At 35.3% G+C, this 16,743-nt stretch overlaps 1 protein-coding gene across 2 annotated transcripts in view; it reads right to left on the bottom strand.

The window, feature by feature from the left end:
* ZNF407 (zinc finger protein 407) overlaps positions 1-16,743 on the bottom strand; it is a 378,474-nt gene that overhangs the window by 212,632 nt on the left and 149,099 nt on the right. For both annotated transcript variants that reach the window (XM_058177856.1, XM_058177855.1), the window contains exon 4: positions 10,664-10,738. In XM_058177856.1, coding sequence (XP_058033839.1) covers positions 10,664-10,738 — 75 coding nt within the window. The remainder of the gene's footprint in view (positions 1-10,663; positions 10,739-16,743) is intronic.

The following is a 16,743-nucleotide window of genomic DNA, read 5'->3' as shown; positions in this document are numbered from 1 at the left end:
TAATTTGTTACTTAAAATATAATAGTATTTTTTTTTTATTTAATAACTCTTCCCAATAAAAATCTTTACCCAATTTATTTTAGAATATTATTATATATAACAAATTCAGTGACATTATACTGTAATACATACTAATTGTATTTCTGCCTGTGTTTCTAAATTCAAGTCTTTCTAATCAAATTGATAAAACCAAACTGTGGGGAGAAAAAAATAACACACTAATAACTGCCAAGAGCATACAAGTATTTATTATTAGGACTTAAACCTATCATTCCTTATTTGGTCTCTGTGACTGCTACTTTTCTTGGATTTTCTTTCAGATGTCCTCAAAATAGATTCCTAGTATGATTCAATTATTTATTTGTACCCTATGACTATCATTAAGTGTTGTACCTTATGGTTCTTGATGAACGTATCTTTTCTTTTTATGTACACTGAGAGCATATGCACCAAAGACAAATTCCTTGTGTGTCCAATCACACTTGGCCAATAAAGAAGAAAGAAAGAAAGAAGAAAAATATGGAAAATAGAGACAGAAAATATTCTCCTGATAAATAGTAAAAATTATGCCTCCATTTCTTATATAACATACCCCAAAAATAATTTATATATAGTGAGGAAAGCAAATATGTTAAATCATATATTAAAATTTATTTTGTTATAATTTTTATATTGTACAATAAAAACTTTTCCCAGTTCAGTATCCTCCAGATTTTAGCCTGTACTTTCTTACAGTCCCTTTCTTTGGTCTGTAGTAGTATGGAAACTGGAGTCCAAACCAGTGGTGGGATTCAAAATTTTTTACTACGGGTTCTGTGGGCGTGACTTGGTGGGCATGGCAGGGGAAGAATACTGTAAAATCTCCATTCTCTCCCCACTCCAGGGGAATGTTACTGCAAAATCCCCATTTTTTTCCTCCCGATCAGCTGGGACTCGGGAGGCAGATGGGGGTGGGGGCAGTCAGAGGTGGTATTTACCAGTTCTCTGAACTACTCAAAATTTCCCCTACTGGTTCTCCAGAACTGGTCAGAACCTGCTGTATACCACCTCTGGTCCAACCCATCTGAAAGGGGTCTGGTTTGGAATAGTCTAATTGTGGAGTAGTACAAAAATGGTCGAGAAAGGGGGAGGGAGAAGAAAATATAGTAAGAAAAATGAAAGAAAAATGAAAATTCTTTAGTTCTGGGAATAATTAGGCTACTGAGGGAAATATAATTGTTCATATAGGTTTTAATAATTATAAAGAGCAACTTGATTTATTAGAAAACACTTAACAATAATCGGCTGAATTGTTATTTAAAAAATTGGAATCAAAAATCTTCTTCCTAATCAATTGAAAGATAAAACTGGGTTCTAAAATAAAAGTAACCTAATTGTTGAAATTTCATAATCCGACCCCTTTTCCTTTCAATAAATCTTGTTAAAGAAGATTGGGTGTGAATCCTATGTTGTAAAGCTGATTGCCAAGAGCCTGTTTATTATAGTATACTGCCTTAACCTGCATACATACAGCAGTGACAGAAATTAGATACTAATCAAACACACAGCTTATGCAAAAAACACTTTTTAGAAATATTCAAATGTCTTTCAATAAATAGGTCAACTGATAGCATGATGCAATCAATTAAAAATGACTGATTAATTAAAACGATAGTTAGTGTAATGGACCAGACTAAAACTATCTGCAAGTATCATGAAATAACATACGTCAAGATATTTTCTCCTGTGTAAAACTAAAAGGGAAATGCCGCTAGTAAAGATGATGTTAGCTGTATATTGTACATGTGAGTATTGTCTGAATGGTAGTATACTTTATCATTCTATAAAGATATTTTATGCATACATATTGATGCAGCTTTAATTAACTGAATCATTATTTTATGTACTTAAAATGTTTTATACTATTCCTCATTCAAAGACATTCTGAATCTTACGTGCAATAACTGATTATTTAACAACTGTAATACAACACAGCAGCATTAAAATCCAATAATGAAATTAGAAATTGAGTAAATTAATCCAATAAGAGTCTTTTTTCAAATGGACCAGCTTTAATCACAATAATTTTTTAAGATCAAAATCTGCAAGATATGACTAAGTAAAGCTTGTTTTGAGCTGGCTTGATTCAAAGATGCTTTTCCATATGGCAATCACAGGGGAGAAAATCTTTCAGGCTGCTGAAGATGATTTGAAACTGAGAGGGCCTGTTAGTCATATCATGCATACCCCATGGTGTGCATACTTCTTAATTTCCTGAGGGAAGCATTCCGCATGTACATTGGCAGCTTTTCCTTTTCCTTTATTAACATACTATGAGATAGCTACCACTAAATTTACCAAGGATGATAGTGATTGTTGTAGCTCACCTGTAATGAAATCTCTACAATATAGACTCTGGGCATACTGCTGGCAAACAAGCAACATATGTATGATACAAATGTACGCTCAGTCATCTGAAGGAAATGTAAAAGGATTAATATACCTCCTGTAGGAAAGAATGCACCTAAGAGGTTTCAGAAATTAAACATTTCCACAACTCAAATTGCCCAGCTTAGTAGCAGTACTTTGACCTTACAAAATGCTAAACAGGGCCAAAAGCTTGTTTGGACATGGATGGGAAACCACCAAAAAACCCTAAATAAAGATTGGCTAAGGAAGTAATGGCACACTACTTTTATGTATAGCCGAAATAAGTCAAGCAGAACTTAAGAATGTTTTAATAGTTTTAAGATTTTAAAGTGTAACATACAATATTTGTTTCTAGCCTTCAACACCAAATAAAATTTGACTACCAGGTCTTACAAATGTGTTCATGACCAAAGAGTTGGAATACGGTCTCTCTATCTTCTTCATGTATTTCACTGTACATTTTATCTGCTATAAATGAACTACTAATATATTCTTTTCAAGAGGGAGCCTCAATGTCCAAAACATACTACTGGACAGGTGTAAAAGAAAGCATGGTGGAAATGTTACTTGAATTTATCCCTTTAAGAAAAAAAAGAGAGAGAGAAAGAGATGCCAACAATCTAATGGATATATTAGTTACATTAGGATGAGGCAACCATCTTCATGGTCATGCGAATGTGAAAACAGACAACCATAATTATGAACATTAATACAGCTAGTTGGCTAATGTTTTTTCATGGAACTATATAACAGAGTGCATAAATAAAGCAAAAGCACCAGCTGTATGAGTAAATCTGCCATTTGATTTAGTAGATGAAAAAGAAACAACATAACTAAGTCCAAAGGATTTTTAAAAAATCTTACACCATCCATTAAGAATTTACACTGAAAAAATAGTCTAAAACTTGAAGATTTCATATTTCTCTCTTCTCTTGTCAATGGACATATACCTTTATGAAAAAGCATTAAAATACGTATTGCTCAAATCAATACATTACATCAATATATAATAATGGTGATCTACTAAATGTAATAATAATAATTATTATTATTATTTATTGAATTTTTATACCGCCCTTCTCCCGAAGGACTCAGGGCGGTGTACAGCCGGAGATAAAATACAAAATATGTACAATTAAAATAAATTAAAAACATAGCAAAATTACAAAAACGGCTAATAATTAAAATTAAATTTAAAATATTTAAGAATATTAATAAAACCCCAATTGGTGGCTCAGGGGCTAAGACAGCTGAGCTTGTTGATCGAAAGGTTGGCAGTTCGGCGGTTCGAATCCCTAGTGCTGCCGTGTAATGGGGTGAGCTCCCGTTACTAGTCCCAGCTTCTGCCAACCTAGCAGTTTCGAAAGCACGTAAAAATGCAAGTAGAAAAAATAGGGACCACTTTTGGTGGGAAGGTAACAGCGTTCCGTGCGACTTTGGCGTTGAGTCATGCCGGCCACATGACCACAGAGATGTCTTCGGACAGCGCTGGCTCTTCGGCTTTGAAACGGAGATGAGCACCACCCCCTAGAGTCTGCAACGACTAGCACGTATGTGCGAGGGGAACCTTTACCTTTACCTTTACTAAACACTAGTGGCCTTCAAATATAGGATTAAGTGACAGTTCAGAGATACATCCAAAATGACAATAAGTACTTTAGAAGATTCCCCCCCCCCCAATTCTATATCTATGTGTATATGTGTTTCTGTATTGGAGACCGGGGGCAGGGGAGAGACCGGGACAGGGTAGATACGGATCATCTCTGAACTCAATTAGTTTCCAAGTCCACAGCTGCTCTATCTTAGTAGGGTTCAGTCTAAGCAGTCCATTGCACCTAGACAAGATTGCTCATGAGTTGCCTTACTCTAGTTGAAATGTAGTGAAAGAAGATATACTTAGAGAACCTTTCTCAGTTGTGAATTCCATTTAGTGGTGGTGGGTGGGCCTCTATCAGGGCTTCTATGATATTGGCCAAGGGCGCAGAAATCTACATATCGTCAGCATATATTTGTTGTGTGTATAATGTATATACCAATATGCACGATACATACATGCATGCATTTATTCTATGTAGGCAAATGATTTCCCAGCAATTTTATTTAAATGCTAAACAGTAAAGATTTATTTGTGTTCAACAATAATAGTGACAAGACCAAACCCTGAGGCAATCTCTAATGGAGTGTTTGTTCTTTTCCCACCCAAATGGAATTAACAATTCAGAAAAGAGAATCCTTCTAAGTGTCTCTTCTTCCACTTCATTTCAACTAGAGTTAGGCAACTCATGAGTAGTCTTGTCAAGTGCCAACGAAGGCCAGAGGTTGACCAAGTGCTAAAGAAAAATATCTACCTGGCTTCGACAAGTGCAAAACTACATTTAGTGATTTGAGAAACCAACGGGATCCATTAGGTGCCTGAAGCAGACTGATTAAATATGTCCTTCCTACCTGCATTAATTTGTGGTGCTGGTTAATTCTGTGAAAACCAAACAGTGAATTTACCATGGCAAGAACTAAGGGAAATGTTCTCTACCCTCAGATCTTATTCCAAATGGTCCAAGATCATCTGGAAGCAACCCATGGTTCTCATGGTGGCCATTTAGCTACATGCAGTGGTGGGATTTAGCCGGTTCGCACCACTTCAGGAGAACCGGTTGTTAACTTTCTGAGCAGTTTGGCAAACTGGTTGTTGGAAGATATCATTAGGGCAGAGAACCGGTTGTTAAATTACTTGAATCCTACCACTGGCTATATGCCATTATCTAGGTCCCCAAGTAGAGTATGTTGAAGTCTCCCAAAATATAAATATAAAGTCTAGGAAACTTGATCAATCCTCTGATAAGTTGGATAGATGTAGTAAAGATTGATCTGTGCTTCACGGAAGGTAATATAACACCGCTAATGTGTACCTGAGCCCAATTTCACAAATAGCACGAGAGAGAGGATGCTTTCATTTATTAATATAAATATTTATTTAGAACATAAATTCACTGATAGGTTGAACTATATGTTCATAGACATACAAATTTTTGAACTTATTTCAATATATTGTTTTGAACACAAATACATGTATTTTAAAAATATATATGTAATTTTGCATATATCAAACCACAAAGACTGAACATTTGCAAAAAAAAATTATGAGCAAATTAATAATGTCTAGTATCTACTATAATATGAAATATATACTTGATTGCAATAAAACTTCAACAGAAAGGATTAATTGGGAGAGGCGGTGCCCCTTATTCTCATCTATTCATTAATTATAAAAAGTTCATCATCTGTGTAATTTCCATCAACTGCATTGATTTTACGACAGTTGTAGTTATTTTATACCTTTTGTATAATTATTCAAATAATATAAATAGTTGCAAACTTAGGGGAAAAAATAAAAAAAACTTGACTAAATTGTTTCACCTACCCAGGATGCAATGATGATTTTGGAAACTATGTGGTTAAATACCGCATAGATACTGTTGTATAAATACCACACAAATACTGTTATATCTGAAATCTGCTAAATGGCAGCTCATTAGATTGAGGTGCTATTCGACTACAAACTTATTGTGTGCACATAGAAACACATGTACTTTCCTACTATTTTTCAGTAAAAGACAAAAGAATTTGGGATTCTCATCTCTTTTGTTAAAATCAAACTTTTTTATTCTAACCACCTCCATGGCAGATGGTTGTTATTTCTTACATCTGCATGGGCAGCAGGCTCTGTTTGACCTGTGCATGTTTTACAATCTGTTTGTTTTGACTTTATTTATTTATTCTCAGAACACAGGTGGATGATGTGTGTTCCTCTATAAGGAACCCAACTCCTATCATCTCTCACCATTGCCCATGCTGTTTAGGGTAGATCAGTATAAAAATTAAACTGACCTACATTACTGGTCTAGCATAATGAACACGGGGAAAAATGGACCAAAAACAAATCAGGGTAGAAGAGATTGTTGGTGTCTTGCTTTCTGAAGTTTAAAAGTAACATTTTAATATGGTTAATATATTTTTTGTTAAGGTTTATTAGAAAAGTACATTTTAATCATATAAATTAGATTTGCAATAGAGGTTGTCCGAAACTAAGCAGTAGTATTTGGCAAAATACAGAACTAAGGTTAATCTCTTAAATAGAAGCCTTTGCTCCCTTGCTGTGTAAATTACAATGAGTTTATCCAGTCTGTTAGTTCAGTATCGTGATTAAATGCTCCTTAAATCCAGTCACAAACACCAGGGAAGAACAAAGAGAAAATCAGCAAAAATGGACTGTACTGTTTCAATCTAACTCATCACCGGCAGGGGACAACTAGTGGGAAATTAAAATTGTGAGTCCAAATCTTCCACAAGTACTCAGCCTTGTGGGACATTAAAAATAAATGCTGCACTGTTAGAAAAGCCCTGTCAACAGGGCAACTTCACTTTTTAAAATGGCTGTGCTTTGTTTTCAAAAGAAAGAATGCCATCTCACACCCGTCATCTCTATCAATATACCTTCCTGCCAGTTTAGGGAACTTTTAAGCGCACAAAATGTGGATTTCTGAACTTGTGCCTTTGCTCTTAAGGTCAGAAGGGGACAGAAGGCTGCAGAAACAGATGATCACTACAATTCATCACACCTTTCCTCTGCAAGCTTTGTATTAAATGATTAGCCAGAAAGCTTTACAGAAAAGAAGGGACACAGCAATGCTACACAGATAAAGATTAAAATGTTCAATGATTACTAAAAATCATGCTTCCTAGCCTCAGATAGAGCACTTGAATATCAATGGAATGATACTTTACAGTACACCCAGTCACAGGGCTACTTCTTACATACTGTAGTATTTATGACAATTATATGGTAACTGGCTGTGCCTCAGTATAAATACATTATCTGGATGTGAAATGAAACATTAGAAGAAAAGGCTAGATGAATCCTGGTTTCAAACTGGCCAATCTATGTAGCTTCCTATATACTTAATATACCTAATAGATGTACTAGGCATTTCTTGGGATGGGTGAAATTCTCCACTTTACCTTGCCATTGTTTATTTGTGTAAATCATTAGTTGGGTGTTGTTTATTTTTTTTTACAAATAACTCAGGGCGGTGAACTTATCCAGCACACCTTTCTCCAATTATTTTGCCCACAAAAACAACCATGTGAGGTGGGTTAAGGAAGAGAGAAGAGAAGAGAAGAGAAGAGAAGAGAAGAGAAGAGAAGAGAAGAGAAGAGAAGAGAAGAGAAGAGAAGAGAAGAGAAGAGAAGAGAAGAACAGAGTTGGAAGGGACCTTGGAGGTCTTCTAGTCCAACCCCCTGCTTAGGCAGGAAACCCTCCACAACTTCAGACAAATGGTTATCCAACATCTTCTTCAAAACTTCCAGTGTTGGAGCATCCACAACTTCTGGAGGCAAGTTGTTTCACTGAATAATTGTTCTAGACTGGCCCAAGATTACCTAGCTGGTTATCATGGCTAAGGCAGGATTATAACTCACAGTCTCCCATTTTCTAGCCTGATGTCTTAACCTCTCCATCAACTGACTCTCTCCATTATTTCTAAGAGGAAGAAACAAGGAAACTTCAGCCCTCTATAGTCGCCCTTTCTTAAAGAAGGTTATGTTTTGTTGCTTCTTAGCATGTTGTACATATAATAGTTCCCAATATCTTGCAATGCATTTCGCTGATAATAAACATAACATTTTTCAAGTAATTATTATTGACTGGATCTGGTGTAGCAAACAGTAGCAAAGTCATCCTCTGCAAGCCATTCTTACAGGATTACACAACTTAATGTTAGAATTCAAAAGGAGGGGACTCTGTCCTATCAGCTCTTCACAATTTCAGTAGGTAGGATAGAGGGAAATGTTATTCCATTTAGTTCCTTCTTCCCATGGTAACTATGTAGCAGAATAGGGTGGTGTGATTTTATAAAATAGCAATTAGAGCCTGGACTTGAAGCCATGCTTGTTTTCCAACCACTAAGTAGAGGAAAAACTTGAGGGAATCAAAGCTTTAGATCGCTGAAGACCTAGTAGAATACTTTTTAATAATTCACCAAACCAATGTCCTCCAGGAAGGAAGTGACCTATCACTTCTACCTTTCATCATGAAGTCTTGACAAACAGCCTAGTCTTCTACTCTATGTAACTCCCTGGGGCAGGCATTTAGGATACCCATCTATTGTGAATATCTTACTGCCATATCTCACACTAGAGATCTTGCTGACCCAAAGCACAGAAAATAAAACAAGATGAAGGGGGAAAACAAGGGGTTGTCTCACCGAATACAACCCATCAGTTGACATAGCAACTCCATCTAAACGTTCAGAACAACCATTTCTCTATTTCTTATATCAAGTTTAGTTGCAATTTTGCTTTTTCTGCTTTGTTGAAAATCATGGCCACACTCTAGTTTAAAGCTAGAGAATGAGCATTTATAACAACATGTTTTATATAGCGATAAATATTTGTGCATCAATGAGAATGAGCCCAGCTTGGCAAAATCCATACTGTATATAAAATCTGAGATATTGAAAGTGAACTAAATACCAGTTGGTGTATAATAGGTTTGGAATATAATTTATGAAACACCAGTTTCAAAAAAAAAAAGTCCCAGGAATCAATTCCAAAATTAAAAACTAATGACTATAATTTATGTACTAAAGAAATTAGTGAATCTGAACCAAATACAGTTGAAGCTAAATCAACTTTGCCAACTTTCCTCAAAGTAATGCCCTCCCAATCTGATCTACATTCTGTCAACCCTGAAGCTGACCTGACCAAAGCCATATCCCTAGCTCCAATGTGGCAACACTGACCTGACCGAAGCCTGAAGCTTCGGTCAGGTCAGCTTCAGGGTTGACAGGAACCCTGACATGTCCATAATCCACTGTCAGAGTGCTTTTAAGAGATTTTTAAATATTTAAAATCTAACAAGAAGAAATGAATTGCTGGAAGTATGAAAACTGGTGGCCTCTAATATATATTTTCTTCCTTGAGAACGAATTATACAATATTTGGGGAAAGCATCAAAATGTGACGCTTAGAAATGTCAAGCCAAATTTTGAAGGTGGTTATACAGACAGAGCGCAGACTATATTAGATTTAATCACCCTATAATTCCCAAATAAAGGATGTTTCATAGTGTCTCCAATAGACATTGCTTATTCCTCATGGTAGCACATTGGATCATCAAATTGTCTCTGACCAGCAAGCAGAGAGATATGGTAAGAATTTGCTCCTTCCACTTACTCTCTATATCAAAGTCATTGTACCAATAGAAATGGAGGAAATTTGTGCTAATAACAAGTGTAGCTAAAGGTCAGTGATATGCAAACTATTCTGCACTAAATAAAATTGAATTTGAATCATCCTCGTTTTTCAGTTAGCTTCTAAGCCATGAAAGAATATGAAAAACAACTGTATAATATACAGATCCATAATAATCCATAATCCATGGGTACAGCTGTATTTCTGTACAGTCAGCTCAGTGTTATTTTTGAGTAGGTAACCATACTTCTAAAATGATATTTTGTATGTATTTCATGGGAAATACATATAGAAACCATATATATTACAACCATGCAGTTTCCCAAGTATATTATAAAAGCATACACAAAGAAAGGCTTTATGAGTAAGGGAGAAACTTATACCCTTCATCATTCCTTTCAGTCTCAATGTCAAAATTGGATTTTGATTAATTTGATTAGATTTGATTAGCTTAACCATTAATTTATAGACTAGGGTTTTCATCACTGACATTTTTAAAGGATTCTGCTAGAGCAAGAAAATTTGATTTACAGCCTTAAAAAAATGTCATTTCACCTTCTATTTAAAGACTTCAGGTCTCTCACTATGAATGTCTATCTAAATGCTAACAAAAAGTTTTATTCTGATTATGTCTCCAGTGGTTGTCAATAGATATTGTATAGAGAGCAACAAATTTAGTACTTATATACCCACTTCAAACATCCCTACAGAATCAAAACTTCCACAGCAACAGAAAAATCAATTGATGAGAAGGAAAACTGATATATATATATCTGTATAAAATATCTATCTATCTACCTATCTATCTATCTCTCTATCCCTCTATCCATCTCTTTCTCTCTCTCTCTCTTTCTCTCTCTATCTAATCTATTTATCTCAGTATATATATGTTTGTTTCCTATGTTTATAGAGACAAACATGAACCCAGTACCACATAACATTCTTATAATATTTATTAACTAAACACATGCACACACAGAGCTATAAAACTGTTACTTTATTTTACCTTTCTTTTGGTGTACCTACTCCATGTTTTCCTAGTAAGTGGGTGTTTAAATGTTTCTTCATTACAAATGCCACCCTGAAAAACAAAATTAATTGTGGTTATTATTACAGTTTAGATAGAATTAATGAATATATGTACATGCAATCTGAAAGACAATGTAATTTAAAAATAATAGTTATGATAGAACAGACCTGTCTCAAACTAGCGGCCCGCAGGCCAGATGTGTCACACACAGACCACGCCCACCCTAGCTCCTCAAAGGCAAAAAACATCACAATACATCACGTGATGCAATTGAATTTGACACCCGTGTGATAGAGCCTAATAAACATGTGGAAGGGAGGCAACATTAAGAAAATGTAAAAATATAAAGGTAAAGGTTTCCCCTTTCCAATGATTTCTGACTCTAGGAGAGAGAAGTGCTCATCTCCATTTCTTAGCTGAGAGAGCCAGCATGGTTGAAGATATTTCCATGATTGTGCGGCCGGCATGACTAAAGGCTGAGGCACATGGAATATTGTTACCTTCCCACCGAAGTCGTACCCATTTGTCTACTCACATTTGCATGCTTTCGAACTGTTAAGTGGGCAGGAGGTGAAGCAAGTAACAAAAGCTCACCCCATCAAGAGGTGCTCGAGCCTCAAATCTGAGCTGTCAGCTTTCCAGCTGATAAGCTCAGCGTCTTTAACCACTGAGCCATTGTGTCCCCTTGTAAAAATATAGAATACATTTTTTAAACAAAATCCTGACGTGACTGGAAACTACAAGTAACCATTAAATGCAGTGCCCAATGACCCTATATCTCATGCAGGGTCTCGTCATGCCATGGTACTTCCTGTGCTTGATCTTTCTCTCATGTCTGCTGCTGACCCAGATATACTGTCAGCAACTCAGCTTTGGCTTCAATCTTATTAATGTACTCCTGGATGCTCTGGGTTTTGTTCAGGAATCTCACTTTGACACTCACCAGATCCCACCTACCCCCTTTTTTTTTTCAACTGATGCATAATATTTGGGTGCTGGATTTGGGATGAAAATCTCCATATATTGTTTGGTGGGTCTTCACATCACACCTTCCATGTCTTATTTGGCCAGCTCACTATACTGGCAGGCTATCTGATGACTGATAGGGTGTATACATTGATGGAATCAATATTGTTCTTTTCAATGAGCTGGCTTTTCAGGACTTGTCTAATTGTTTGGTGGTACTTGGATATTGCTGTCTACCTTGCCTTCTCATCATGGTCCCCAAGTGACTGTGAGATACCAAGATACCTGAAGCTGGTCTGTATGTCTGCTATATGGCCTGCTGATAGTTTCACCCCATCAGTTTTAACTGCCTTCCCCCTCTTGACTATCATCCAGGCAAACTTCTCTAATCCAAATGACATCCAAATGTCCTCACTGTAGATCCAGATCAGATGAATCAGTAAGTCAACATCTTGTGGATACTTAGCATACAGTTTGATATAATCCATATAAAAGAGGCGGCTGATGGTCGAGCCATTCTTGAATTGTATCCATATCCAGTCCCTGTGATTATCTGGCTGAGGAGGATCAAGCTGATGCAGAACAACAGCAGGGACAGTGCATCACCGTGGTATAGGCCACATTTGTTGGCCATTTGTTGAACTGTCTACATGTGTGACAGCTCTCTCTCTCTCTCTAGCGCTCTCTCTCTCTCCCTCCCTCCCTCCCTCTCTGACAACACATGCACACCTGTATTAATTATATACAAAGACAGGAGGGATATAAGGAATTTCAATCTTAATTTGTTACATATAAAAATATTCAAGCCTAATGGCACCAGGATGGCAAAAGCCAAGTCATGATGGATATCAAAACATGAAAACTATCTTTATGCCTAATATTAAGAACCAGAGTTGTGCAACAATGCAAATGTGAAAAGCAAGACATCATTTGAAGTATGCATCTGTTGGGAAACTGAAAGCAAGGCCATATTTTCCTGGAATTGCTCATCAGGTGTTGAAGGCCCTAATGTAAGGCCAGAAAACAACATAGCTGCTTTAAAATACTCAAATAGACACTATGCCCACATTATACATGTTATTAATCATATCTTGCCCTTCAAATTCAGATATCATTGCCACCTTTTAAAGACAAAGTAGTACGCTTGGTTTAATTGTGTTGAAAAGCACAGTGGTAATGGCACAGACTTCCAATGATCAGTTATATTAAATTTAATTATGTGATTATATAAGCAAAATGTAATATAAAGCATATCAGTCAAACTAAAATGGCATCCATAGTAACTAACACAAGGCTGAAAAACACAAAACACAAATGAAAGAACAAAAATAATAAGTTACTGCTCTTAGTTTCAGTGTGAAAAGGGCTTGCAAACATTTTTGTTAATTATGCATTTACAGCTGTCCTTCATAAAGTTAATTACTAATAGCTGAAAGGCACTAGAAGTCTATTTGCATATGTACATGAAAGGCATGACATATGCAAAAATATGATTTTAATTAGTATTCCATGATATGACTGGCTACAAATCAAGCTGGCAGATTATAAGATTTTTAACATTAAATGTTGAATTCATTTATAGATGCTTCAATTAATGGACAGTACAAGATCTATAAAATACCTTAACATGTAATATAAAAGCTATGAAAGGCAAGAAATAGTACACTTCCACTTTATATATATAGTATTATCCAATCTTCATGTCTGGTTTGATTTAGAAGATTTCACATTATTAGAAGAAATCTTTATTTTGGGTAGCCTTCGGGGTATAAGAATATCACTCTGTTATTTTTAAAATGATAGGGCTTTATTCTTTTTTATAAAAAGAAATGGAATTCCACTGATTCTCACTTTTTTTATACTTGAGTAATACATATGGGCAATCCAATATCTGAAATTTAGAATAATTTATTGCACTTTCATCACAGTGACTTTGCAGGAGTCAGTCAGTAGAATTATTGCATGTAAATAAAATGATGGGAGTAACATAAAATTCTCAGTTATCATAAGAATTGAAGAAACTCAAAATTTCTTGCCACTGCTTTTGAAAGATGGCAGAGTCATCTTAATATTATTGTAAGCAATATTCCGATATGATTGAATTCACAACACATTTTGGAAAACCAAAGCTTCTTTCATTCCAATTAATTGATTAAAAGAAAGACTAAAATTAGATACAAATGCTTAATGAGTACATGATCAACAATACAATCCATGCCTATGTTTATTAGTATGATTCACAGTATTTATGTTGGATATGATAAGTAGGAAAATTATTAATGTGATTTCCCCTATTTCAAATAATAGTATTAACTATTGTGATGATGATGGTGGGGGTGATGACTACTAGCCAATAATTTAAAACATGATCATGGCCTTATAACTGAGGTCAGAATAAGTGAAACATCTCTATTTGAAAATGAAATTTGTCAGAGACTAAAAACAAAAAAGGCCTGATTGATTGAGATCTGTCACATTTGCAAGTGGCAGACTTGGGTTTCCCGTCTGTTTTGTGTAATAGTAATTTATCACTTGCTGGAAGTTAATAATGATTTTTTTCTTTCTAAGGTATGCATCTATTTTTTTCTCCTTTCATTCAACTCTGGTTTTAACTCTCCAAGTCTGCCTAGACAAGTCCCTGGAGTTTTCTTGGCAAGGTTTTTCAGAAGTGGTTTGCCATTCCTGGTTCCTAGGCTAAGAGAAAGTGACTGGCCCAAGGTTACCCGGCCCAAGGTCACCCAGCCCAAGGCAAGACTAAATCTCACAATCTCTCAGTTTCCCATAGAACACTGCTTCCACAGAAATGCACTGCTAACACTGTTTCAAGCAGCAGTATATTCCTCATTAATACATGTAATCAGCTCATCTAACATTGCTTTACCAAAAATCATTGTGGTTGCCATAAATGATCCATGATTCTTCTCATTTATTATGATCCTAATTCTGCTTAACTTTTGTTTAGACTTTTCTAGCCAAACCCAACTGCTTTTTATACTAATTTCTTTGCTTTCATTGCCCCTCAAATCTATCCCTCCATCCATCTGTCCATCCATCCATTTGTTTAATTTGTTAGATTGATTAGTTAAATAACATAAAAAATTTAAGTCAAGCTGTGCTACCTTGCCACATAACATAACATAAGCCATTCTATGTTGTATTTGCAAAATCTTGTTATGAATCAGAAAGACATATGACCTGTTCATGCCCTATAAATCTTTCTAGGAAGAAAGGAAGGAAGAAAGGAAGGAAGGAAGGAACAAACAAAGGAAGATTTTGAATCCTGTGCTTTTGTTTTAATGCAATTAAAAGGAGGGAGGATATGCAGGAGGAATCATAGAAAATTTGTTTTAAGAAGTAAAATTATCTATGGTATTCCTTTATTAAACATGTAAAACATTTGTGTAAAGCACATTGCTTCCCTCGAGACCACAAGAGGTGTTTACCTATATTTTTGTTATTTATTATTTTTTAAAAAATTGCATACTAGCCAGAGACAAAAGAAAAGCTGAGGTAAATTAATCTGGAAAATAAAATCTGCAGCCGGAGTCTGAAACTTGGATTTATACGTTCAAGGTCCCCTAAATTTTTAAGTAAAAACTACTTAACAAACATATGGAAGGTTGCATTGAATCATATGTATTTAAACTGGCTGAATACATAATACAGCCTAATATAGTGCACGTCTACCTTTCCATGACAAGTATAAATGAGCACAAATCTGTGAAGTCAGCAAGTCTGAAGAATGACTGCTTAAGTTTTAGCATGTATTGGAGGAGGAAAAAACACAATCAGGTTGAATGAGTTTTCAGAAGAGTTTCTAATTTTGGACTTTAAGAACAAATGGTGAATTTATTTGAGGGTAAGCCATAAAATTTCAGGCCACACACACACACACACAAACGTGTGTGTGTGTGTGTGTGTGTGTAAGCTCATTGTATTACCAACAAAAGCTGATGATCAAAAGTGTTCACCTTAATACTAGCTAATCTTGAATAATCAAAGTGATCAACCTGAATTTTTACTAGTAACAGAATTTTTGGCTAATATTTGATCCTAACAGTGATGCCTAATGGGCTGATACTTTGGTTGATAAAACCATTTTTCCTTAAAGCTAAATTATATTCATAATACTTTCACAATCACTTAACACAAGAGATCATACACTGAATACTTGAATCTAGAGAAAAGAGTGTGGTTTTTTTTCCTTCTATTAATTTAGTTTTTAAAAAGTAAAATTATAATTCTAAGAAGTGATAAAAGCATCCTAAAAATCAGCCAAGAGGATTTTATTATGCAATTCCTTATACATATGCCAAAAAGCATGAAGCAGAATTAATCAGATATCCATGACAATGTACATTAGTCTATAAAACTATGACAAATCCAAAAAGTGATAGTTAATCTGGGATTATCAAATATTAATAAAAACTATTTCAAAGATTCAGTATAAAATATGGACAAAAGCACATAAAACTGAAAATAAATTCTACACCACAGAAATAAGATCTATTGAAAGTAAGGGCATTTAGTTTCCTAGATATGTGTAAAGCTTATATTTTCTTTTTGAAAAAGCACTACATCAAAGAATCATTTAGTAGCTCAATTTGGTTCTTATTGCCTAAAAAATAGGATTACAGAAACAAGCTGGTGTTCTATAGATCTAAGAATGATACGGGAGATACTGTAGCAACATCTTGCATTGCTGCAATATTAAAAAGGAACCTTTGTGTACCTTTTCATGCTCTATGTAGACTATGGTGGACTATCTGTCAGTGTCCCAGACTCCATTTGAGCAGAATGATGGACAATAGGTTTGTTGATGTGCTGTTCAATGACCTGCATCAATCTTCAGAATAATTTACCGTCTATATCAGACAGATGATTATGGATGAGTTGCTCACTATCTATCAATCAGCTCTGTTCTTCCTGCATATTCCTATATCTATCATTCAAAAAAGGGAGAACTGTCTCTCAAGATGCTCTCCATTGCTGTGTCTGTGACATCAAAATGTGCTGTTCAAGATGTAAGAGAATTATTATTTGCATGATCAAATGAAATGGATAGCCCTGACTGTCTTCCTTTCTGTCAT

Source organism: Ahaetulla prasina, chromosome 3, assembly GCF_028640845.1.
Source record: "Ahaetulla prasina isolate Xishuangbanna chromosome 3, ASM2864084v1, whole genome shotgun sequence".
NCBI lineage: Eukaryota > Metazoa > Chordata > Lepidosauria > Squamata > Colubridae > Ahaetulla > Ahaetulla prasina.
The sequence above is the reverse complement of the archived record's forward strand: the minus strand, read 5'-3'. Positions and strand labels throughout refer to the sequence as shown.